Here is a 26133-nt window from a genome sequence, read left to right as displayed (position 1 = left end):
ACCCTAATGGCACTGTAACCCTAGGGACTGGGTGAACCCTAGTTATTACCCTAAACCTTAAACCCTAATGGCACTGTAACCCTAGGGACTCGGTTTAGGGTTGCTAGCTGCAGGCAGCTTGGGTTGGGTTGCTAGCTGCGGGCGGCGGCAGCTTAGGTTTTTTTTGGGGGGGGGGGGGCGGTTATATTGCATATATCCACGGTGAACAAAAGCTGCTTAGGGGGCAGCAACGCTGCTTCACAGCGTGGCGCTGTTGTTGCAGCGACGCTGCTACGCAGCGTCACGATCGATCTCGTCGCGTCAGAATCGTAAAAAAATGATGGGAGGATGTGTTTTTCGCGCGCGCAGAATTGCTGTTTATTAGTGAGCCAGAACCAACACCAGAAGCTGCTTAGGGCCACTCCACGGCGTCTCTGGCCCAAAAAAAACCCAAACCCGAACCCAAAATCCAGAAGGTGCTTAGGGTTGGGCCACGGTGAACAAAAGCTGCTTAGGGAGCAGCAACGCAACGGCGCTGCTTCGCAGCGTGGCACTAAACCGTAAACCCTAAACCTAAACTCCGCTCCTGCTTCAAGAAAGATCCCAAGATGGCCCGACTCCTTCTTCCGATGATATGTTGGCGCAATGGGAAGAAGCTCAAAAACTTCCTTGTGCGTGCCAAAATCGGTCGTCCTTATCCTCGTCTTCGACTCTCTTTTCACCCTCGTCGACACCCCTCACGAACCTCTCCTCGCCCCTTGTAAAAACCCTGCCTGTTTGGGCACGGTTCACCTCCCTACCTCCTTGCCTGTTTTGGTAAAGTTGACTCGCCTATTAGGCATTGTTCCTTTTTTGGCAATCTTGCCTCTTTTGGAACTGTTGACTTTCCCTTTTTGGCAGCCCCATCTCCCCTCACCTTGAGGCCTTTTTCCCTCATTTTGAGGCAATCTTCCCTCCTTTTTATGCACCCCCCTCCCCCTCCTCTTCCTATTTAAGCAAAGCCTTGTACTCTCATTTTTTCATTGCACTGATGAGTGCCTCTAATGCACGAAACTAGTTTGCAAGTTTAAAAGTGTTTGCATCAAGGCTTATCTCTTCCTCTTCTCTCCCTCTCTTCCCCCTCCCCCCCTCCCCCCCTCTCTTCCTCTTCTCTCCCTCTCTTCCCCCTCCCCCCCTCCCCCCCTCTCTTCTTCTTCTCTCCCTCTTCCCCCCCCCTCTCTTCTTCTTCTCTCCCTCTCCCTCTCCCTCTTCCTCCTTCTCCCTCCCCCTCCCCCCTTCCCTCCCCCTTCCCCCCCCCTTCCCCCCCTCTCTTCTTCTTCTCTCCCTCACCTCCCTCTAGGGCCGCTCGCCTTGCCTTTGTTTTTAAACTTAAATTTTTAAACTCTAAAGCTTTCTACATGGCGCATGTCCCTAGCTCCTCCTCCCGCTGCTTCCTCCTCCTCCCCCTCCTCCCCTTCCCCCTCCCTCTCTTCCCTTTCCCCCCCTCCCCCTCTTTCTCCTCCCTCATTCATGCTCGGGACTCTCTCTCACCCTCCTTACGAGCCCGTCGAGTCTCCTTCACCTCTCCGCCACAATCCTCCTTCCTCCACCCAATGGCCTCCTACCCTCCCCTCTCCACCTCCTTCACCTCTCCACCACAATCCTCCTTCCTCCACCAATGGCCTCCTACCCTCCCCTCTCCACCTCCGACTTTCTTCTTCGCCTCAACGCCTCCCCCACCGCAGAAGGAGGCTCCCTCTCCCTCGCCACCTCCTCCCGTCCACCGGCCGGCTCCTCCAACCTCAACACCACCTCGTCTCCGGCTTCCCTCTCGTCCGGCGTCGCTGCCCCCTCCTCCGCGGCACCCCCCTTGGCTGGATCTTCTTCTTCTTCCTCTTCTTCTGTAGTGGCGGACTGCTTTCCGGCTGCAGCGCCACCACCGCAGCGCTCCCTCCACCGCCCCCGCCGCCGGCCGCCGCCTCCGCGGTGCCCTACGACGCCACCGACGCCGCCGCTCTCTGCCTTGGGCACCTCCTCTTTGCCGCCGACATCGCGCGCCGCCATCGCATCGCCTCTCTTGGACGACTTCGACGACGCTGCCGCCGTTTGCTGCCGCCCCTTCGGCGCCACCGTCTCCCTCTCCTCCTGCCCCGCAGCCCCCCCCCTCTGTTTGCAGCATCCTCCTTGGCAGGCCCAGCGCCGCCAGGGCTCCCCTCTCCGCCAGGGCTCCCCTCTTCGCCGCCGCCGCCGCGCTGCCTGGGCCCGACCCCTCGCCGCCGCCGTCGCCGCCGCTGCCTGGACCCGACCCCTCGTCGCCGTCGCCGTGTGGCCGCCTGCTCGGGGCCCCCCTTTGCCCTGGCCGCTCCCTAAGCAGCTTCTGTTCACCGTGACCCAACCCTAAGCACCTTCTGTTCACCGTGGCCCAACCCTAAGCACCTTCTGGATTTTGGGTTTGGGTTTGGGGTTTTTTTTGGGGTCCAGAGACGACGTGGAGTGGCCCTAAGCAGCTTCTGGTGTTGGTTCTGGCTCACTAATAAACAGCAATTCTGCGCGCGCGAAAAACATATCCTCCCATCATTTTTTTACGATTTTGACGCGACGAGATCGATCGTGGCGCTGCACAGCAGCGCCGCGCTGCAAAGCAGCGTTGCTGCGCTGCTGTCCCCTAAGCAGCTTTTGTTCACTGTGGATATATGCAATATAACTGGTCTCTCCCAAAAAAAACCTAAGCTGCCGCCGCAGCTAGTAACCCAATACCCAAGCTGCTGGTGCTGCAGGCTAGCAACCCTAAACCCTAAACCCTAAAATCCTTAAAACCCTAAACCCTAAAACCCTAAACCGATTGCTGCTCTGCTGACCCTGAACCCTGAACCCTGAATCCTGAACCCTGAATCCTGAACCGTGAATCCTGAACCCTAAAACCCTAAAACCCTAAATCCTAAACCCTAAACCCTAAAACCTGAATCCTGAACCCTAAAATCCTAAAATCCTAAAATCCTAAATCCTAAACCCTAAACCCTAAAATCCTAAACCCTAAACCCTAAAATCCTGAACCCTAAAACCCTAAAATCCTAAATCCTAAATCCTAAACCCTAAACCCTGAATCCTGAACCCTAAAACCCTAAAACCCTAAATCCTAAACCCTAAACCCTAAAATCCAAACCCCAAACCCTAAACCCTAAATCCTAAATCCTAAAAACCCTAAACCCTAAATCCTAAAAACCCTAAAAATCCTAAACCCTAAACCCTAAACCCCAAACCCTGAACCCTAAAAACCCCAAACCTAAGCTCCCGCCCGGCAGCTAGCAACCCAACCCAAGCGGGTTTTGTAAGATCCCTGTTCCCACACCGAGCAACAGATTCGGGATACTAGCAGCGGAAGTAGCACTTCTCGCGCGGGACAGGGGTCCCACATTCGGGGCCTCACCCACGGATATCCGGATAAGAGACTAATCCGTCGATTGTTCCGAAACCGAACCCGGAAAAACTTCCTTTACCGGAAAGCACGGGCAATTCCACCAGGATAACTTTTTACTCTAACGTAGTCAAGATCATTTCTGATCGAGCTCATCCAATTGCATCTATAAGATACTTGGTCAGATTAAGGAAGAAACTTGCACTTGGATCATTGGGATCAACGCTTTTTTCCCCATTCAAGAGGCACAGCCGTTGACTCCTATCCATAGAACAGTTACTATCCGGGATTTATTTTATCTATCGTAAAAACAAAAGTTTGAGTCTCGATTTACGGATCCATCAGTCCAGCCTAACCCCATCCGATCCCATGGGTTAGCCAACCGCCCAACCACTGTAGTGATGGGATCCAATTAAGAATTTGGTTAGGTTTTGTCCCGGGTACCAAGGAAAAGAGTTCCAAGGCCCCCTAGCCGGATGTTCATGCAAAAATAAAACTAGTCACACCACTCACACACCCAATATGAAATTGCCTTTTCACAGATTCAACCAGTTTAAAACAATCCTTTAATAAAACCATACTATCACTGATCACAATCTTCCAATTTATCCAATTGATTCTTAATTTCCCATCATTCCTTCATCAGAGTATATATGGCATCATTGGCAACTAGAACGCTCAGGGGCCGTTTTGATAGTTCCTAGCCCTTAATACTCAGCAATATAATCACTTATCAAGATGGACTCTCGTTGAAGATCAGCAAGATCAACCAACAGATCCATATAAGGAGCCATGGACTCATCCATTGAAGACCAGATCCATGCCCGATTTCAGAAAACAACTCCTACTCTTGTTCCAATATCTTCCTCGACGCACGCGTGGGTATCCTAGGCGACCCAAAGCCCAAGCACCGTATGGTCAGCACCCTCTAGGATCCTTCGCAGCAGGTGACCTAGCGCTTCACTCATAGGCCGCTTCCTTGGCCCCTCATCCACCGTACCGGAAGCTCACCATTTTAATCGCACCGAGGCTGGTCAAGACCTCGGCCGACCTTGCTACGTGAGACGTCCTTCATTGACTCCCCGTCAGTAGTTGCAACTTTACCACATCCACCTCTACATCCACATCTACATCTATACACCTACATCTACATGCATACATCCACATCTCCATTCACATCTACATCTATACATCTACATCTACATGCATCCATCCACCTCCACATCCACATCTACATCTATACATCTACATCTACATGTATACATCCATATCTCCATTCCCATCTACATCTATACATCCACATCTACATGCATCCATCCACCTCCACATCCACATCCACATCTATACATCTACATCTACATGCATCCATCCACCTCCACCTCCACATCTACATCTACATGCATACATCCATATCTCCATTCCCATCTACATCTATACATCCACATCTACATGCATCCATCCACCTCCACATCCACATCTACATCTATACATCTACATCTACATGTATACATCCACATCTCCATTCACATCTACATCTATACATCTGCATCTACATGCATACATCCATATCTCCATTCCCATCTACATCTATACATATACATCTACATGCATCCATCCACCTCCACATCCACATCTACATCTACATGTACACATCCACATCTCCATTCACATCTACATCTATACATCTACATCTACATACATCCATCCACATCTCCATTTACATCCTCAACTACACATCTATTTCTACATGCATACATCCACATCTCCATGCATACATCCACCTCCATTTACATCCTCATCTACACATCTATTTCTACATGCATACATCCACATCTCCATGCATACATCCACCTCCACATTCACACTCACATCCATACCTCTACATCTACATGCAAACATCCATATCTCCATGCATAATAATATTCTTTTAATTAATCTAGGATGATAGTTCCTAGAATATGGTAGGAAGTCCTCTTTTTATGCTTTGAATGAAATTATTTTATGCGTAATTTCTATAAAAATTTTGCCATAGCTCCGCTACTATGACTGATAAGTCTCAATTTTTCTAAGGGATAAGGTTTATCATTAAGGAAATAATTAGAATGGTCTCTAATTGGATCATCAATCCATAATGGATTGAATCATCGATAAACATAAACTAAAAGTATAGAAAAAAGCCATTAATTTGGCCTCAAGCATAGCTTAATCTTGGATTAAGGAAAAGCCTTATGAAAAGCTTCATTTGGATTGAAAAGGGTCATGAGTATGATCATTTCTTAAGTGAGAGGGAGAAAAACCATTAGAATTAAATATAAATAGAATCTTATGTAATTCTTTACTATCATTAATTATTTAACTTCAATAGCATTTCAAAAACCATAACAATTAAGCTTCTCAAGCTTGAGAGGGGTTGAGAAGAGAGAATCATTGAGAAATTATAGAAATTTAAAGATCAAAATTCACTATACTTATCTTATAATTTGCTTGATTCTTTGATCACGGTAGAGGCCCCCAACCAATCAATTGGTTTAGTATGTTGATGGAGCCACCAATGGGGATTTAAGAAAGAGAGGTGTCAAAAACTAGTGAATTATTAAAGAATTCATAGTTCTTGGCTTGGATGGAGTAGAGTAACAATGCATAAGACACTATATTTTTTTCAACAAGGGAAGGCTTCTATTTATAGGAAAAATTGAGCTCCTAACCAAACAAACTGATTCTAGAATTTTCCAAGTCAGTTTGGTTGAATCTGGACTAGATTTGGACCTAGTTTGGTTACTTTTTGATTCGATTTGGTTTCATTTTGATTTGGTTTGGTTCAAGAGAGATGAGAGATAAAAATATCACATTATTTTTGAGTTTAAAACTCATTCAAGCATGTGAAATATGCACCTCCTTTAAAGAACTCTCCTTCCTTACATAGGTGTCAAAATTTTATTGCTCATAGTTTTTTTACTAATAAACCTTGTACATTTTCAGCTCTTCATCTTATGTGAAATATGCACCTTCTTTAAAGAACTCCCCTTCCTTACATACCCGGGGGATTCAGAAGGGGAACCTTACGATATCACGTGAGTGTACACTAGGGGGTTTTTTTGCAGATGATGCATAAGCTTATACATTAGGGGTGGGGGCCCTTTTATGTTTTGGCTAATCTTAAATTTAAGTTAGGGGGGGGGGAGAGGGGGGGTACTAATCTTTACCCTAGCCGATGTAGAAATGACACACAAATACTCATTTGATAAGTCAGTCTCACTGGGTGTTCATGAACTAAGCCCAAAACTAACACTAGGTCTCCTTCATTGATGGTGATTCTTATTGTTAATTATGGTAATCAAAGAACTAATCGTGGCTAATTAAAGGGGCTAATGTTTAGAGAAAATAAGAGAAAAGGCTATGGAAAAAGGTGTAAGAAATGTTCCATAGTAATGCATTCCTACAAAAAGCAAATTAAGCATAACATGGCCACATGAACACCACCACACCCACACCTATACCCTCTCACTCTTTCACTCTTTGATTTTGACCACAAGCTGGTTCTCCTAAGTTGTCCTTATTCTCTTTTGGCATTTGTAAATATTCACTCTATCTTTCTAGTACACTTTGCTTTGCACACTTTGCAAAATTGCCCAATCACCCAAAGACAAAGAGACTATCTATCAGAGGATTAAATAAAAAATGGAGTAATGGAAGGCTACATGGAGTCCCAATGTTGTAGATCCAAGAATATGGGTTTTAAGGGTGGTTCAAATCAAGGAACTTGAGATCCAACCTTGTGAGTCATGATATAAATAGTCTTTCATAATATAAAACAAATATATCATTAAATCATTCCCTCTTTAATATAGGTTTACTATTTTATTCTAGTGTCTATAGTAGTGTAATATACATGTGTCTTTTCAATATTGCGACTGTGTGACCGCTATTTGAATAGTGAATTTCTTAATAGAACCCTTCATTCAGAATTTGTGATAGGAAGGAAGTCATGTGACCGCTATGTGTAAGTCTTGGGACAATCTATGAGAGACGATGACCCTAGAACTATCAAAGCAAAGATGTGCATTGAAGGACACCATTACAAATGCCTTAATACACTATGGATCAGCGGTGGTGAACCTAATAACTAAGGAAACCATGATAGATTTGGGCTTGGAAAAGATGTTATAAAGTAATTAGGTTAGTTGGCTTGCCAACAAAAGTAGAAATTACTTGCCCTCCCAAGTATGTGTACACATGTGGCCTATCCCATGAGTGAGGGCTTTTCACACGGTTGACCATACTCACCCACGAATGTAACTTTAACCATATGTTTTCTTAACCATGGTGAAATGGAGCCAATTTTATCCCCAAAAATGGAGGGGGGAAATGGGGAAGAGCGGGAAAATGGGTTTCCTATCCTGCACATGACTTTCGCCCTATCTTATGCCCTGTACTTTTGCCTCTTCAACCTCCATTGCCCTGGCAGGTAGTACATCGTACCTTCCAGTTCGCCACCTCCCGTTACCTCGAATATCCCTACTGGTATTTCAGCGTTGGAGTTTGCAGATTACTCTACTATTTGGGCCTGGAAGTTAATGATGATTTTGCTGTAAATTGTTCCTCATTTCCTTTACTTTACAACAGGTTTTGCTGCTACTGCAAAATAATGCATTGAGAAGGCCTATGTTTCTACTTCAACTCACATGTTTTTGGTTGGAATTTGTTTACAGGTGCTGTAATTTGTTACTAGTTGCTAGAGTAGCTGTAAGCTTCGAAAGGAGATTGTTGGCTTGAAGCAGCTCTGATTCTTCCATACTTTGCTCCAGGTTTTATGTCCATTTCATCCTTCATTTTAAACATGTTAATGATGGTTTTGCTGTAATTTTTTCCTCATTTTCTTTACTTTACAACAGGTTTTGCTGTCCATTTGAGATTATCTTGTTGGGCACCTTTTTGTTATCTAGCCCTTTTATAGGAGTATGGAGAGGCATGATATTGTGATTGTGTTAGATGAGGGTGTGGCTGAAAATCATGTGTTGGGATATGTTCATCTTAAAACCGGTGGTACCTACAAGGACTTGAGAGAAGAGATCATCCTTGATAATCTCATCATAGATGAGTTTATATTTTTGGGAGGATCTAGGAAAATTCCAATAGGGGCCAAGCAAGAGGAGAGATGGATAGTTGATGCTGCAGAAGTAACCATCCAATTGAAAATGGAATATGATACACAAGGCAAACACCAAAAAGTGGACTCAGTTGGAGATAGCAATAAAATGCAGCCAAAGTGTATAGTGTCTCCAGATTTATGTATGCATGATCTTGCTCAAGGGTGTGAAAGCTACAATATGGTGGATGATTCGACTACGTGTGGTAGTGTTTCTAAGAATCGATTGAAGAGTCACCTTGAAACACCATCTGAGGTCAAAAAATGGCAGAGGGAGATTAAGATAGCCAAAGAAAAGTTAAGAGCAAAAGGCCGACATGATAGATTTGAGCTCATGTCAAAGGACAAGGATGGTAAAGCATTGTTTCAGATTTGGTGTGAGGAGTGTGATTGCTCTTATGGTCAAGGGGGTCCTGACACTTTGTATAATTACACACACTCACACATCAACTCAGCATCCCATATGAGGATTATTGGGTTATGTGAGCAAGAGAGCCATAGAAAAGACAGCCTTGGTTCATTGGATGACATTATGGAATTAGGAAAAGAAAAAGTAAATGAAGCAATGTTGGAGGTTTCAACCTTTGCAAGTGAGAGTAATGTGGTGTTTCAACTAGTAACAGAGACTATTGGAGATTATAGCACTCTATCAAAAGTCTATATAAGCTGCATGCTAGATAACAAGTGGATACCACTATTTCCAAAGACAGGATCTCTACGACAATGCATGATTGAGCATATGAAATCCAAGCTACATATCACAAAGGCTAGTGGCATTGATTCTAGTAATCAAGTGAAGAGGGCTGGTGGTCGCCCATCCAAGGTGACAATTATAGATAAGAAGCAAAGAGATCTAAGTGGTTTTTTCAAGAAATGTTCCGCTAAAGGTAAAACTCACATGTTCTAGCTGTGTTTTCCATCAGTTTTGTATTTTCCAAGTGAACATTTTTTCTTATGCTCTATTGTAATGTTTTCTTATAGACAATGACACCTTGCAAACTGCCAATGCATCACGAAAGCCATCAGGTATTTCTCATATGCTTCTATTTTCAATCATTATTTTTGATTTTTTATAGAGATGTTAGGTGTAGCTAGTCATATGGCTTTTGGCTCTCTCTCCATTAGGCAAATTTTCAAGCTTCTATTTTCAATCACTATTTCTGTTTTTTTATAGAGATGTTAGGTGTAGCTAGTCATATGGCTTTTGGCTCTCTCTCCATCAAGTCTATTGGGAACTTAACAGATTCCTCCTTTGCTCATAGGGAGTAGCTTGCTTGCAACCTTGTGTTGGGGTTTTTGGCAAGGGTCATATAACTATGATGGGAATGTGGTTGACTTGAAGCCCTTTTTGGATGATAGTAAGGGAGGTGGCAAATGGCACAATGAGCCAGCAACTAAGGCAACAATTATGATGGGGACAACAGAGTTCATTGAAATTAATGGCACTTTCCGTCATAAGGATTGCAAGCGGATATGTTTGGAGGGAACATACTTTGATAATTTGCAATGTGGTGCATGTGCTACTATTCCTAAAGAACGAGACTTTCGCATGCGAGTGTATCGACAAATTCGATCTTCAGACACTCGTGGATCAAGAGACACAGGAGGTGGTAGACGGTTAGATTATTTGACTCATTTAGAGTTATTGAGAGTAGCAAAAACAAAGTCCACAATGGTTCGGGTATTGAAGAAGGAGATAGCATTCACAAGAACTGAAGTTGTTGCATTGAGCGTGAAGGTTAGAAGTCTTCGGGAGAGCACTATGGAAGCCATGGTGAGGAAAGATGTTAGAAAATTTTGTCAAGATATAATCAATGCTCATGAGCTAGGTCTGTTTGAGGGAAAGAAGGCATTGTGGAACTTCTTTGTTGACATTTCACAAAACATTTCAAGAGTAGGTCAAGGGAAGAGATATTCCAATACAACAAAGGAATTATTTGAGACTGTCAAGATATGGGGAGGGACAAGGTTGCATAATTTCTTATCACTTAACCTTGGAGGTCCACACATGTCCACCACAATGAGGTCCACAAGAAAAGCACTTTTCTTTCGAACTGGTTTACAAGAGGATATATTTCAACATGCAAGAGAAGTTTACACTTGTCACATGATGAAGAAAGGTATACCCTTGGGTAGTGTGCCAGTTCTTCTAGCTGAGGATGAAACAGTTGTGAAAAGAATGGTGAGATGGGTGGCACGTGATGATAATTTGGTTGGCTTTTGTGGTAAAAAGCTAGAACACACTTGCATTCCAGACTTTGTCGTGCAAGTTGGTGATGGTCAAGATGGATATCTTAGAGTTGTGGACGCTTTTCAACATAATGTGATTGCTCATTATGCAAGGGTATTGATAGTGAATCCTCTTCTTGAATTCTTGCCAAAGCTAGTTATATTGGTGCAATTGACATGTAATAGGTTTGATTCCATGTTTGTCAGAGAACAGTGGGAGAGCATTCAGCTTTCTTGGAACATTTTTCTAAGGGATGTGGTAGGTCCATTGATAGGACATGCTTCAGATGGGGATAGTAGGCGCAGAAAGTTGATGTTGCAAGATTACTCTTCTTGTCAAGGTCCCTGGTTGTGCATTCCTTGGAAGGGTTGGCCCTTTACAGCACACATCACATTTGATGGGAGTATCAGTGGTTTGCATGATCAAGACTATATCCATAATGGAAAGAAACTTATCAATCCTTTGGATAGTGCATCTAGGAGGTTGGTACTTGGTAGAGAGCTTGTGACTTTGAATCATGTAGCAATTGTAGGCCGCTTCCTTGGTCCCTCATCCACCGTACCGGAAGCTCACCATTTAAATCGAACTGAGGCTGGTCAAGACCTGGGTCGCGACCTGGCTACGCGAGACGTCCTCCATTGACTCTCCGTCAGCAGTTGCAACTTTATTAGATTGGTCTCCATGACCTTAATCCACAAGACGGTCAAAATGCTTCCCCAGCATTCTTGACATAAAACAGTCATTTACAAACAGGTCACAAAATACAGTTTCTATATCGAACTTTCGTCTTTCCACATTATCCCTCCTCAGTCCACATTACTTATTCCACATTCCATTCATATGTGTACTCATTCTCATCCATTCACTCATATCGACGACACATTATTTCACATACACATTCACATTCATTATTCTACATACACATCCATGTTCGTACATCCACATCATACATCCAATCCCATATCCGCATTCATACATACACATCCACATTCATCCATACACATCCATACATCCCATATCCGCATTCATACATACACATCCATACATCCACATCCACATTCACATTCACATCTATACATCCACATCCATACATCCACATCTACATGCATACATCCATACATCCACATTCATATTCACATCCATACATCCACATCTACGTGCATACATCCATTTAACTCAAATTTAGGAATTTTGGGAAATATGCACAATTTTGGGACAATTCTTTGTTAGATCCAATACAATGTTTACTGTGCGATATGCAAGATTTATTATTGGATGTTCTCAACAAGCATTCTTTGTTGTTAGATCCAATACAATGTTTACTGTACGATCTGCAAGATTTATTATTGGATGTTCTCAACAAGCATTTGAATAATGCGATATGATTTATATACTATTGTACATTTGTAACAAGTGTATATGATGTTGGTGGTGGGATGTAAATTTGCCTGCACACCAGGAATTAAGCTTGTTTATATCACATAGCCTCCAATTGACCATCAAATACAGAAATTTTAACAAAGAAAGGATATTCAATGTAACTTTAAGTTGTAAGAAAGTCTAGGTGATAGAATTAAAAAAATCACCATCTGTATTGAATCAAAATTCTTGAACAATGGGTGAACCATAAATCTAAAAGCTTAAGAAAGCCTTACAATCTGAATAATGATCGAACTATGAGTTTGGTAGCTTCATACAACATTGCTAAAAGATTACGAAGCTAGTTGCCCATATGCTAACAAATTATTCTTGCTCAACTGCACTGACATGTTGATTCAATTGATTCTGTTTGGCCTTCAGTATTATAGCCTTTGGAATCTTGATTTTCTCTGGAAGTCGTCTACCCTTGGGCTTCCATGCCCAAATGATGCAGCTAGTATCTTCCCAGCGCTGAGGATCATTTCTGTTCTCTCGCCAATACTTGTTCCAGCAATCCTTATAAACCTCCACATCACTTGCATTCTTCTTCTTTGAAATTGGTGCCCAATATTGTATCTGAACTTGTAGGTAGTTTATCGAGTTGTTGTTTTGATCAACATCACTTGTTGTCACTCCCAACCATATTGGGTAATTTGCATCACAAGGTTGTACAAGCGCAAAATCTCCTTTAGACACATCAAGAGTCGGGTTGAACTCTTCAGCAGGTTTGTTGCGCATTGGACCACAATAATGGTCCTCATTTACATCAAACCCTTCATCTACATTATCCTCCACTTGAAGGTTAAGAGGCTTAGCTTTTTTGCATACACTCCTTGGCCAAAAGTCATAAAATCCAATGTCTTCCCTTGCACTAGGGGTTTGCATGTTTAGCATAAGATTCTCCCAATAGGCAAGGACCGGATTGATCCACTTTGGTCTCCTTTCTCTTGCAAGTGCTCTTTCCACCAATTGACATGTTTTTTTAAGCCCTCCACAACCTTCTCATTTTCCTTAACATACTCAAAGGGTGGCAATACTTTTGGAAAACCTTCAGGAAGCTTGGGTCCTCCCTAGTCATTTCTCTTCCATAACTCTATACCGCTTTCTGGTAACCAATCAACATTTTTGGGGTGTACTTTGTATTGCATCAAAGGTATTCCATCACTCATATAAAACCTGAATTGCAATGGCTTTGAATGTCCAATCAAGCTATCGGCTCCATCATGTAAGCATCCCTTGACAAAGCCTTTGAAGTCTGCCACCTTTTGTAGGAGAAAGGGTGCTGGATGCATGCTAACACACTCATTAAAGATCTTCATCAAATGTGGAAATGTGAAAATGGTTTGTTTCCTTAACTTCTCAGAGAAGCGACTGAACAATGCATCAATATCTTCATGAGTATGACCAACCATAAGAAAACCAAGCTGCACCATGTCAAACACTCCTCGTGCAACCAATAGGGATAGATAGGCAAATACATAACGGTTCTTATTTTCAGAACCACAATTGTCAAGTTGCAACAACAACGTCCTTGGCAATCTCTTAAAAAATGTCCTTGAATTTGATGGCATTAAACTTGACGCATTTCCATTGCCCCTATCTTGCACATGTGTGTTAGTATGAAAGACTGACTGCACATGTGAAGAACAATTTCTCTCTATATCCACATTTGTTTCTGTCTCTGCATCTGCATCCTCAATGCTCTGCTTGCAATATGCATTTCTCTCCTTCAGTACTTCCATATGCTGATACAGGGCCATAGTAGACAAAACACAATCAAAAAGATCTGTTCGTGGTTCAGCATCTGAGTTTTGTGAGCTCAAGTCACCATACATGTGTTGCTCTCCTCTTTCTAAGTTTCTTAAACATTTTGAGAGAGATGAAATTGTGAAGTTGGGATCACTTGGCCATAACCCCAAGGCAAAGTGACCATAAGCTGTTTGTCCATGTCCATGAGTGAGCATTCCTGTTAAGGATACTGGAAGCCTCTCAACCCCATTGAGAGATTTAGGAACTGGTTTAATTTGTGGTATGGCAGTCTTGCTCTAGTCCATCTTATCATGTATAATACACAAATACCTGTTTGGGTTCATTTCGGAAGAGCTCCTCCAAGCATAGTATAGATTTCTACAACTCATTTGTTTCAACATGTGTGCCCTTCTTTGTGCCATGTATCTGGCACGCTCCTCTTGATTTTTTGTTGATTCCAACTTGACCTTGATTGCCGTAAGGAAAAGAGTTCCAAGGCCCCCTAGCCGGAAGTTCATGCAAACATAAAATTAGGCACACCACTTACACACCCAATATGAAATTGCCTTATTCTTAGCATCAGCTAACTTTAAAACAATCCTTTAATGAAACCATAGTACCACTGATCACAGTCTTCCAAATTATCCGGTTGATTCTCAAATTTCCCATCATTCCTTCATCATCAGAGTATCTATGGCATCATTGGCAACTAGAACGCTCACCACCTGTCCACTCAGAGGCCGTTTCCATAGTTCCTAGCCCATAATACTTGGCAATATAATCATTTATCAAGATGGACTCTCGTTGAAGATCAGCAAGATCAACCAACAGATCCATATAAAAGAGCCATGGACTCATCCGTTGAGGACCAGCAAGGTCAGTCAACCAGATCCATGCCCGGTTTCACAAAACAACTCTTACTCCTTGTTCCAATATCTTCCTCGACGCACGCGTGGGTATCCTAGGCAACCCAGAGCCCGAGCACCGTATGGTCAGCACCCTCTAGGATCCTTCGCAAGTGACCTAGCGCTTCACTCATAGGCCGCTTCCTTGGTCCCTCATCCACCGTACCGGAAGCTCACCATTTTAATCGAACCGAGGCTGGTCAAGACCTCGGTCGACCTTCCTACGCGAGACATCCTTCATTGACTCTCCGTCTCAGCAGTTGCAACTTTATCATTTAGGTCTCCACGACCTTAATCACAAGACGGTCAAAATGCTTCCCCAGCATTCTTGACATAAAACAGCCATTTACAAACAGCATTTACAAACAGTTTACAAATACAGTTTCTATATTAACTCTCATTTTTCCACATTGTTCCTCATTAATCCATATTACTTATTCCACATTCCATTTATATGTGTACTCATCCAATCACCTCATTTTCCATCTCTTCACTTCAATTTCCTTCACATCACATATCATATATTCACATCCATATCCACATCCATACATCCACATCCATATCCACATTCACATCCATACATCCACATCTACATGCTTATCTCCATTTTCACATCTTCATTTATACATCCACATCCCATATCCACATTCATACATACACATCCATATCCACATCCATACATCCACATCCACATCCACATCCACATTCACATCCATACATCCACATCTACATGCTTACCTCCATTTTCACATCCTCATTTATACATCCGCATCCCATATCCACATTCATACATACACATCCATACATCCACATCTACATCCACATACATACATACATCCACATCCACATTCACATTCACATACATCCACATCCACATTCCCATACATCCACATCTATACATCCACATTCCACATTCACATCTATACATCCACATCTACATTCACATTCACATACATCCACATCCCCATTCCCATTCACATCTATACATCCACATCTACATCCACATACATACATACATCCACATCCACATTCCACATTCACATCTATACATCCACATCTACATCCACATTCACATACATCCACATCCACATTCCCATAATTTCGCAAGATGCACGAATATGAGACTTAGAGAAAAATTTTAATCAAGATTAACCACCAAGATAAGTCTTAAAGAGAGCAAGATTCAAAATACGAACAAGATTTAAACTTTATTCATTCTTGGAACTTATACAGTAAAGATAGAGGAACTCTTTACATTCCATAAGCCCGTCCATCATATGGCCACAAAAGCAGTCCTCACAAGCTGCACAAGTATAAGGTAACTCATCTATGGGAATGATTCTGTGGGTTATTGCTGCGCCTATCTCAGTGGTATGAGGTGTTCTAAGAAAAGGACCTCTGAGAGGCAAGCCAAAAACTGGGTAAAGGCATATCTTCTCATGAGGAAGAAAACACGCCAGTAAGAAGACCCGCTCAGAAAACCCAGGATGCCTTGATCTCATGACACAGTAGTATCGGGGACCCAAACCCAAAGCTTCAATAACCATGGCCAAGCGTGTAAGATTCCTCCCCCAACCCCTTTTTGATGTCTAGTATCTTCCCCTGTAATCAACCCTCTTCAGAAATATAAAGACCCTGTTGCTAACTATTTTAGCCTAGAGAGAGAAAAATTATTCTAGAGAGAGAATATTCAGATTTTAAATATTTTGGGATAGAAAAATATCTCTTATAATTCAGATGAGTTCCCCTGAAACAGAAATTCAAAAAGAATTTTCCAATGTGCAATTGGAATTAATTGGAAATAGGTATAAAGGTTCTTAGTCTAAGGGTCTAGATTTTCAGAAATCTTTAGACTATGGTCCAATTAAGGTTCCTATGGGCCAATAGCATCAATCCATGTGTAGGGAAGAGATAAATCCAAATTTATAAAAAGAAGATACCCAAAAATGAGTAAATGCTCACATAAGGTGAAGAGTTGAAAATGTACAAGGTTTATTAGTAAAAACTATGAGCAATATTAAAAATATGAGATATTTTGGGTATCCAAAAATGAGTAAATGCTCACATAAGATGAAGAGTTGAAAATGTACAAGGTTTATTAGTAAAAAACTATGAGCAATATTAAAATAATTCCATTATGACACATATGTAAGGAAGGGGAATTCTTTAAAGGAGGTGCATATTTCACATAAGATGAAGAGTTGAAAATGTACAAGGTTTATTAGTAAAAAACTATGAGCAATATTAAAATGATTCCATTATGACACATATGTAAGAAAGGGGAATTCTTTAAAGGAGGTGCATATTTCACATAAGATGAAGAGTTGAAAATGTACAAGGTTTATTAGCAAAAAAAAACTATGAGCAATATTAAAATGATTCCATTATGACACATATGTAAGGAAGGGGAGTTCTTTAAAGGAGGTGCATATTTCACATGCTTGAATGAGTTTTAAACTCATAAAAATGGAGATATTTCATCTCTCCTCTCTCCTCATTCAAGTCTAGTTCCAAAAAGTTAGCTTAACTGACCTAAAAATGGTCAAATATTGACCAAACTGATTTAGAAAATTCTAGAATCAGTTTGTTTGGTTAGGAGCTCAATTTTTCCTATAAATAGAAGCCTCCCCCTTGTTGAAAAAAATATAGTGTTTATGCATCGTTACTCTACTCCACCTAAGCCAAGAACTGTGAATTCATTTAATAATTCACTAGTTTTTGGAGCTTCCCTCTTTCTTCAATCCCCATTAGTGGCTCCATCAACATACTTAACCAATTGATTGGTTGGGGGCCTCTACCGTGAACAAAGAATCAAGCAAGTTGTAAGGTAATTAGTGAATATTGATCTTTCTATAATTTCTCAATGTTTCTCTCTTCTCAACCCCTCTCAAGCTTGAGAAGTTTAATTGGTATGGTTTTTTTTTAAATACTATTGAAGTTTGAATAGTAGTGAAGAGTTACATAAGTTAATAAATGCTATTGAAGTTAATTTTTATTTATGTTTAAATTCTAATGATTTTTATGTAAATTCTCTCTCTCACTCAAGAAATGGTCATACTCATGACCCGTTCTCAATCCAAATCAAGCTTTTCATAAAGCTTTTCCTTAACCCAAGATTAAGCTATGCTTGAGGCCAATTTAATGGCTTTTTTCTATGCTTTTAGTTTATGCATATTGATGATTCAATCCACTATAGATTAATGATCCAATTAGAGATCATTTTAATTATTTCCTTAATGATAAGCTTTATCCCTTAGAAAAAATTGAGATTTATTAGTCATAGCAGCGGAGCTATGGCAAATTTTTTATAAAAATTATGCATAAAATAATTTCATTCAAAGCATAAAAAGAGGACTTCCTACCATATTCTAGGAATTATCATCCTAGATTAATTGAAAGAATTTCATTATAATCATGGAGAAATTAAATTTTAATATCATGCATGAAGGATAATTTTTTTATATCAAAAGTGTTACTTTTATCATTTTTAATTTTCATGCATAGAAGTATGCATAAAGGAAAAAAAATTTATATCAAAAGTGATACTTTTATCATTTTTAATTTTCATGCATAGAAGTATGCATAAAGGATAATTTTTTTATATTAAAAGTGTTATTTTTATCATTTTTAATTTTCATGCATAGAAGGATGCATAAAGGAAAATTTTTATATCAAAAGTGTTACTTTTATCATTTTTAATTTTCATGCATAGAAGTATGCATAAAGGATAATTTTTTTATATCAAAAGTGTTACTTTTATCATATTGGATTTCATGCATAGAGGTATGCATAAAAGTTGAATATTTTATTATAAAAGTGTTACTTTTAGCATAATTGAATTTCATGCATAGAGGTATGCATAAAAGATATGGGAAGTGATAAGATATGATAAGATGCATGTGGATGTGGATGTGGATGTATGGATGTGAATGTGGATGTGGATGTGGATGTATGAATGTGGATGTATGGATGTGGATGTGGATGTGGATGTATGAATGTGGATGTATGGATGTGAATGTGGATGTGGATGTGGATGTATGAATGTGGATGTATGGATGTATGAATGTGGATGTATGGATGTGAATGAGGATGTAGATGTGGATGCATGGATGTAAATGTGGATGTGGATGTATGGATGTATGCATGTAGATGTGGATGCATGAATGTGGATGTATGGATGTGAATGAGGATATAGATGTGGATGTATGGATGTGAATGTACATGTAGATAAAGATGTATATATGTGAATGGGAATGTGGATGTGGATGTATGTATGCATGTGGATGTGGATATGGATGTGTATGTATGAATGTGGATATGGGATGTGGATGTATAAATGAGGATGTGAAAATGGAGATAAGCATGTAGATGTGGATGTATGGATGTGAATGTGGATGTGGATGTGGATGTATGAATGTGGATGTATGGATGTGAATGAGGATGTGGATGTGGATGCATGGATGTAAATGTGGATGTGTATGTATGGATGTAGGCATGTAGATGTGGATGCATGAATGTGGATGTATGGATGTGAATGAGGATATAGATGTGGATGTATGGATGTGAATGTGCATGTAGATATGGATGTATAGATGTGAATGAGAATGTGGATGTGGATGTGGATGTATGTATGTATGTATGTGGATGTGGATGTATGAATGAGGACGTGATAATGAATGTATGAATGAGGACGTGATAATGAATGTATGCATGTGGATGTGGATATGGATGTGTATGTATGAATGCGGATATGGATGTGGATATGGATGTGTATGTATGAATGTGGATATGGGATGTGGATGTATAAATGAGGATGTGAAAATGGAGATAAGCATGTAGATGTGGATGTATGGATGTGAATGTGGATGTGGATGTGGATGTATGGATGTGGATATGGATGTGAATATATGATATGTGATGTGAAGGAATCTGAAGTGAAGAGATGGAAAATGATATGATTGGATGAGTACACATATAAATGAAATGTGGAATAAGTAATGTGGATTGCATGAGGGATAATGTGGAAAAATGAGAGTTAATATAGAAATTGTATTTGTAAACTGTTTGTAAATGCTGTTTTATGTCAAGAATGCTGGGAAAGCATTTTGACCGTCTTGTGATTAAGGTCGTGGAGACCTAACTGATAAAGTTGCAACTGCTGACGGAGAGTCAATGGAGGACGTCTCGCGTAGCAAGGTCGGCCGAGGTCTTGACCAGCCTCGGTTCGATTAAAATGGTGAGCTTCCGGTACGGTGGATGAGGGACCAAGGAAGCGGCCTATGAGTGAAGCGCTAGGTCACCTGCGAAGGATCCTAGAGGGTGCTGACCATACGGTGCTCGGGCTCTGGGTCGCCCAGGATACCCACGCGTGCGTCGAGGAAGATATTGGAACAAGGAGTAAGAATTGTTTTCTGGAACCGGGCATGGATCTGGTTGACTGACCTTGCTGGTCCTCAACGGATGAGTCCATGGCTCTTTTATATGGATCTGTTGGTTGATCTTGCTGATCTTCAACGAGAGTCCATCTTGATAAGTGATTATATTGTTGAGTATTATGGGCTAGGAACTATTGAAACGGCCCCTGTGTGGACAGGTGGTGAGCGTTCTAGTTGCCAATGATGCCATAGATACTCTGATGAAGGAATGATGGGAAATTATGAATCAACTGGATAAATTGGGAGATTGTGATCAGTGGTACTATGGTTTCATTAAAGGATTGTTTTAAAGTTAGCTGATGCTAAGAAAAAGGCAATTTTCATATTGGGTGTGTAAGTGGTGTGGCTAGTTTTATGTTTGCATGAAATTCCGGCTAGGGGGCCTTGGAACTCTTTTCCTTGGTACCCGGGACAAAACCTAACCAAATTCCAAATTGGATCCCATCACTACAGTGGTTGGGCGGTTGGCTAACCCATGGGATCGGATGGGGTTAGGCTGGACTGATGGATCCGTAAATCGAGACTCAATTTCTGTTATTACGATAGATAAAGTAAATCCCGGATAGTAATTGTTCTATGGATAGGAATCAACGGCTGTGCCTCCTTGGTGGGGAAAAAAGCGTTGATCCCAATGATCCAAGTGCAAGTTTCTTCCTTGATCTGACCAAGTATCTTTATAGATGCAGTCGGATCTGTTTGATCAGTAAGAGTTTTGACTACGTTAGAGTAAAAATTATCCTGGTGGAATCGCCCGTGCTTCCGGATAAGGGAAGTTTTTCCGGGTCTGGTTTTGGAAAAACCGACGGATTAGTCTTTTGTCCGGATATCCGTGGACGAGGCCCCGAGTGTGGGACCCTGCCTCGCGCAAGAAGTGCTACTTCCGCTGCTAGTACCCCGAATCCGTTGCGCGGTGGGAACAGGGATCTCACAGTTGGTATCAGAGCATTTGGTTAATAAAGATCAACTGAGAAGACAAATATGTCAAAAATTTATCAAGAAGCACAAAAAGGTTGTAATTGTGTGATATAATTCATACAATTTGATATTCAAACTGAAATTCGTAATTTGGTAATTGGGTCTTCAGATGGAAGTACCGCAATTATATAGAATCCCTGACTTGCTTGAGGCCTAGACATGATGGTATTTACCTTATAATTCCAAGGGCCGTGACTACCCGTATATACCGAGAGTATACTGCAGCTCTTTACTGACAGTATATACGAGTAAATCTAAGACTTGAAATTTTAAGCGTTAATGCTATCCAGATGATGAATTCGAATGTGGTTGATATGATTTTTAATTCTGTTTGAGAGCTGATGAAATTGATTTGGATTCTGATTGAAAAATGATGATTTTTGAAATTTAGTTGAAATGTAATAAGGTGAGCGAAACCACAATGTGGATGATTGGGACGAGTCCCTGTAATGATAAATGATGAAAATGATTCAGCAAATCACTATGAGATTAGTGGATTATGTTGCCAAATTACTACTGTTAATACTTGAGACGGTAAATCAAGTTAAGGGATGACAAATTGAGAACTTGCTTAACTTAAATTCCGTGGAGGAATGTTCTGAAGGAAATTTTCGGTCTAATGGACCATTATCGTGTTAAAGATATGAATGATATGATTTGAATGAATTGTTATTTAATGATGAATTCTATATAAGGGATATTTATCCCCATATTCTGTTGGGTTGACCGGAATATAAGGAACCCCAGAATAAATTGGATCTTAAGGAAAAAAGTTGTCCTCTACTTGCAAGATGAGGACATCTTGCACCTTTTAAGTGGGGTAGAATGTAAGATTCCTCCCCCAACCTTAGAGGTATACAGGAGTAAGAATCTCCCTTTCTGATCTTATAATTATTCCCTCTCTAAAATAAAAGAAAGTTCTGTTTAACAAAGGAAGACCCTTTTCCTAGAATACTTCTCAAGAGTCCCACCTGTTTTAAGGATTCAGAACAATGAGTTCAGAAGTGAGAATCGATGTTTTGGATATCAAGGTTTTGGTCTTCATTCGAGTACGGCCCAAAAGAAGTTCTTTATCTCTTGGGGAGTATATGAAGTTATCCCCCAGATATTGTGAGCCTTATATCTGAATTCAATGAAAGTAGGTGACTTAGCCTACAAGCTTCTTTTATCTCTTCATCTCAAAATTCTTAATGCCTTCTATAGAAAAATGTGTCAAACCCAAATCATGGAAAGACGGTAAAACTTCAGTGGCAAGTTACCGTTGGCTTCTAAGTTACGCTAGCTCCTTCCTTTATATAAGTCGTAACTTTTACTTGTCGCTCATAGTAATCTTACTTCCATCGATCTCCTTTCTTTCTTAATCTCCTTCATGGCTTGGCAACAAGAACTAGTTTTATCCATAAGGATTCCTCACCTTCAAGACGCAAGTGAATCTGTGAAGAAGGATTTTATAGAGCAGTATGAGTGCTCACTTTTCCCTCACTTGGGAACTTCTGTAGCGCAAACCAAATGGCGGACCTATCAAAACATAACTAGGGTAACACCCTGGGGTCAGCAGCACTTTCGTAACAATGTCCGCTTGGCCATGGTTATTGAAGCTTTGGGTTTGGGTCCCCGATACTACTGCGTCATGAGATCAAGGCATCCTGGGTTTTCTGAGCGGGTCTTCTTACTGGCGTGTTTTCTTCCTCATGAGAAGATATGCCTTTACCCCGTTTTTGGCTTGCCTCTCAGAGGTCCTTTTGTTAGAACACCTCATACCACTGAGATAGGCGCAGCAATAACCCACAGAATCATTCCCATAGATGAGTTACCTTATACTTGTGCAGCTTGTGAGGACTGCTTTTGTGATCATATGATGGACGGGCTTATGGAAGTGTAAAGAGTTCTTCTATCTTTACTGTATAAGTTCCGAGAATGAATAAAGTTTAAATCTTGTTCTTATTTTGAATCTTGCTCTCTTTAAGACGTTTCTTGGTGGTTAATCTTGATTAAAAATTTTCTCTAAGTCTCATATTCGTGAATCTTGCGAAATTATCCCAAGTTGCGAGATGAGGACATCTCGCGTTTTTTAAGTGGGGTAGAATGTAAGATTCCTCCCCCAACCCCTTTTTGATGTCTAGTATCTTCCCCTGTAATCAACCCTCTTCAGAAATATAAAGACCCTGTTGCTAACTATTTTAGCCTAGAGAGAGAAAAATTATTCTAGAGAGAGAATATTCAGATTTTAAATATTTTGGGATAGAAAAATATCTCTTATAATTCAGATGAGTTCCCCTGAAACAGAAATTCAAAAAGAATTTTCCAATGTGCAATTGGAATTAATTGGAAATAGGTATAAAGGTTCTTAGTCTAAGGGTCTAGATTTTCAGAAATCTTTAGACTATGGTCCAATTAAGGTTCCTATGGGCCAATAGCATCAATCCATGTGTAGGGAAGAGATAAATCCAAATTTATAAAAAGAAGATACCCAAAAATGAGTAAATGCTCACATAAGGTGAAGAGTTGAAAATGTACAAGGTTTATTAGTAAAAAACTATGAGCAATATTAAAAATATGAGATATTTTGGGTATCCAAAAATGAGTAAATGCTCACATAAGATGAAGAGTTGAAAATGTACAAGGTTTATTAGTAAAAAACTATGAGCAATATTAAAATAATTCCATTATGACACATATGTAAGGAAGGGGAATTCTTTAAAGGAGGTGCATATTTCACATAAGATGAAGAGTTGAAAATGTACAAGGTTTATTAGTAAAAAACTATGAGCAATATTAAAATGATTCCATTATGACACATATGTAAGGAAGGGGAATTCTTTAAAGGAGGTGCATATTTCACATAAGATGAAGAGTTGAAAATGTACAAGGTTTATTAGCAAAAAAAAACTATGAGCAATATTAAAATGATTCCATTATGACACATATGTAAGGAAGGGGAGTTCTTTAAAGGAGGTGCATATTTCACATGCTTGAATGAGTTTTAAACTCATAAAAATGGAGATATTTCATCTCTCCTCTCTCCTCATTCAAGTCTAGTTCCAAAAAGTTAGCTTAACTGACCTAAAAATGGTCAAATATTGACCAAACTGATTTAGAAAATTCTAGAATCAGTTTGTTTGGTTAGGAGCTCAATTTTTCCTATAAATAGAAGCCTCCCCCTTGTTGAAAAAAATATAGTGTTTATGCATCGTTACTCTACTCCACCTAAGCCAAGAACTGTGAATTCATTTAATAATTCACTAGTTTTTGGAGCTTCCCTCTTTCTTCAATCCCCATTAGTGGCTCCATCAACATACTTAACCAATTGATTGGTTGGGGGCCTCTACCGTGAACAAAGAATCAAGCAAGTTGTAAGGTAATTAGTGAATATTGATCTTTCTATAATTTCTCAATGTTTCTCTCTTCTCAACCCCTCTCAAGCTTGAGAAGTTTAATTGGTATGGTTTTTTTTTAAATACTATTGAAGTTTGAATAGTAGTGAAGAGTTACATAAGTTAATAAATGCTATTGAAGTTAATTTTTATTTATGTTTAAATTCTAATGATTTTTATGTAAATTCTCTCTCTCACTCAAGAAATGGTCATACTCATGACCCGTTCTCAATCCAAATCAAGCTTTTCATAAAGCTTTTCCTTAACCCAAGATTAAGCTATGCTTGAGGCCAATTTAATGGCTTTTTTCTATGCTTTTAGTTTATGCATATTGATGATTCAATCCACTATAGATTAATGATCCAATTAGAGATCATTTTAATTATTTCCTTAATGATAAGCTTTATCCCTTAGAAAAAATTGAGATTTATTAGTCATAGCAGCGGAGCTATGGCAAATTTTTTATAAAAATTATGCATAAAATAATTTCATTCAAAGCATAAAAAGAGGACTTCCTACCATATTCTAGGAATTATCATCCTAGATTAATTGAAAGAATTTCATTATAATCATGGAGAAATTAAATTTTAATATCATGCATGAAGGATAATTTTTTTATATCAAAAGTGTTACTTTTATCATTTTTAATTTTCATGCATAGAAGTATGCATAAAGGAAAAAAAATTTATATCAAAAGTGATACTTTTATCATTTTTAATTTTCATGCATAGAAGTATGCATAAAGGATAATTTTTTTATATTAAAAGTGTTATTTTTATCATTTTTAATTTTCATGCATAGAAGGATGCATAAAGGAAAATTTTTATATCAAAAGTGTTACTTTTATCATTTTTAATTTTCATGCATAGAAGTATGCATAAAGGATAATTTTTTTATATCAAAAGTGTTACTTTTATCATATTGGATTTCATGCATAGAGGTATGCATAAAAGTTGAATATTTTATTATAAAAGTGTTACTTTTAGCATAATTGAATTTCATGCATAGAGGTATGCATAAAAGATATGGGAAGTGATAAGATATGATAAGATGCATGTGGATGTGGATGTGGATGTATGGATGTGAATGTGGATGTGGATGTGGATGTATGAATGTGGATGTATGGATGTGGATGTGGATGTGGATGTATGAATGTGGATGTATGGATGTGAATGTGGATGTGGATGTGGATGTATGAATGTGGATGTATGGATGTATGAATGTGGATGTATGGATGTGAATGAGGATGTAGATGTGGATGCATGGATGTAAATGTGGATGTGGATGTATGGATGTATGCATGTAGATGTGGATGCATGAATGTGGATGTATGGATGTGAATGAGGATATAGATGTGGATGTATGGATGTGAATGTACATGTAGATAAAGATGTATATATGTGAATGGGAATGTGGATGTGGATGTATGTATGCATGTGGATGTGGATATGGATGTGTATGTATGAATGTGGATATGGGATGTGGATGTATAAATGAGGATGTGAAAATGGAGATAAGCATGTAGAT

The 26133-nt window shown here is 39.9% G+C and overlaps 1 protein-coding gene across 1 annotated transcript in view; it reads left to right on the top strand.

The window, feature by feature from the left end:
• The first annotated feature begins 9930 nt into the window (after window positions 1-9930).
• The window catches only part of LOC147602640 (uncharacterized), a 41446-nt gene continuing 25243 nt past the window's right edge, over window positions 9931-26133 (top strand). Inside the window, exon 1 of the mRNA XM_086797589.1 lies at window positions 9931-11277. Coding sequence (XP_086653715.1) covers window positions 9931-11277 — 1347 coding nt within the window. The remainder of the gene's footprint in view (window positions 11278-26133) is intronic.

The sequence above is a fragment of the Cibotium barometz genome, chromosome 66 (assembly GCF_041138505.1).
Source record: "Cibotium barometz isolate CiBa-2024 chromosome 66, ASM4113850v1, whole genome shotgun sequence".
Lineage (NCBI taxonomy): Eukaryota > Viridiplantae > Streptophyta > Polypodiopsida > Cyatheales > Cibotiaceae > Cibotium > Cibotium barometz.
This window is presented reverse-complemented; position numbering and strand designations above follow the sequence as displayed.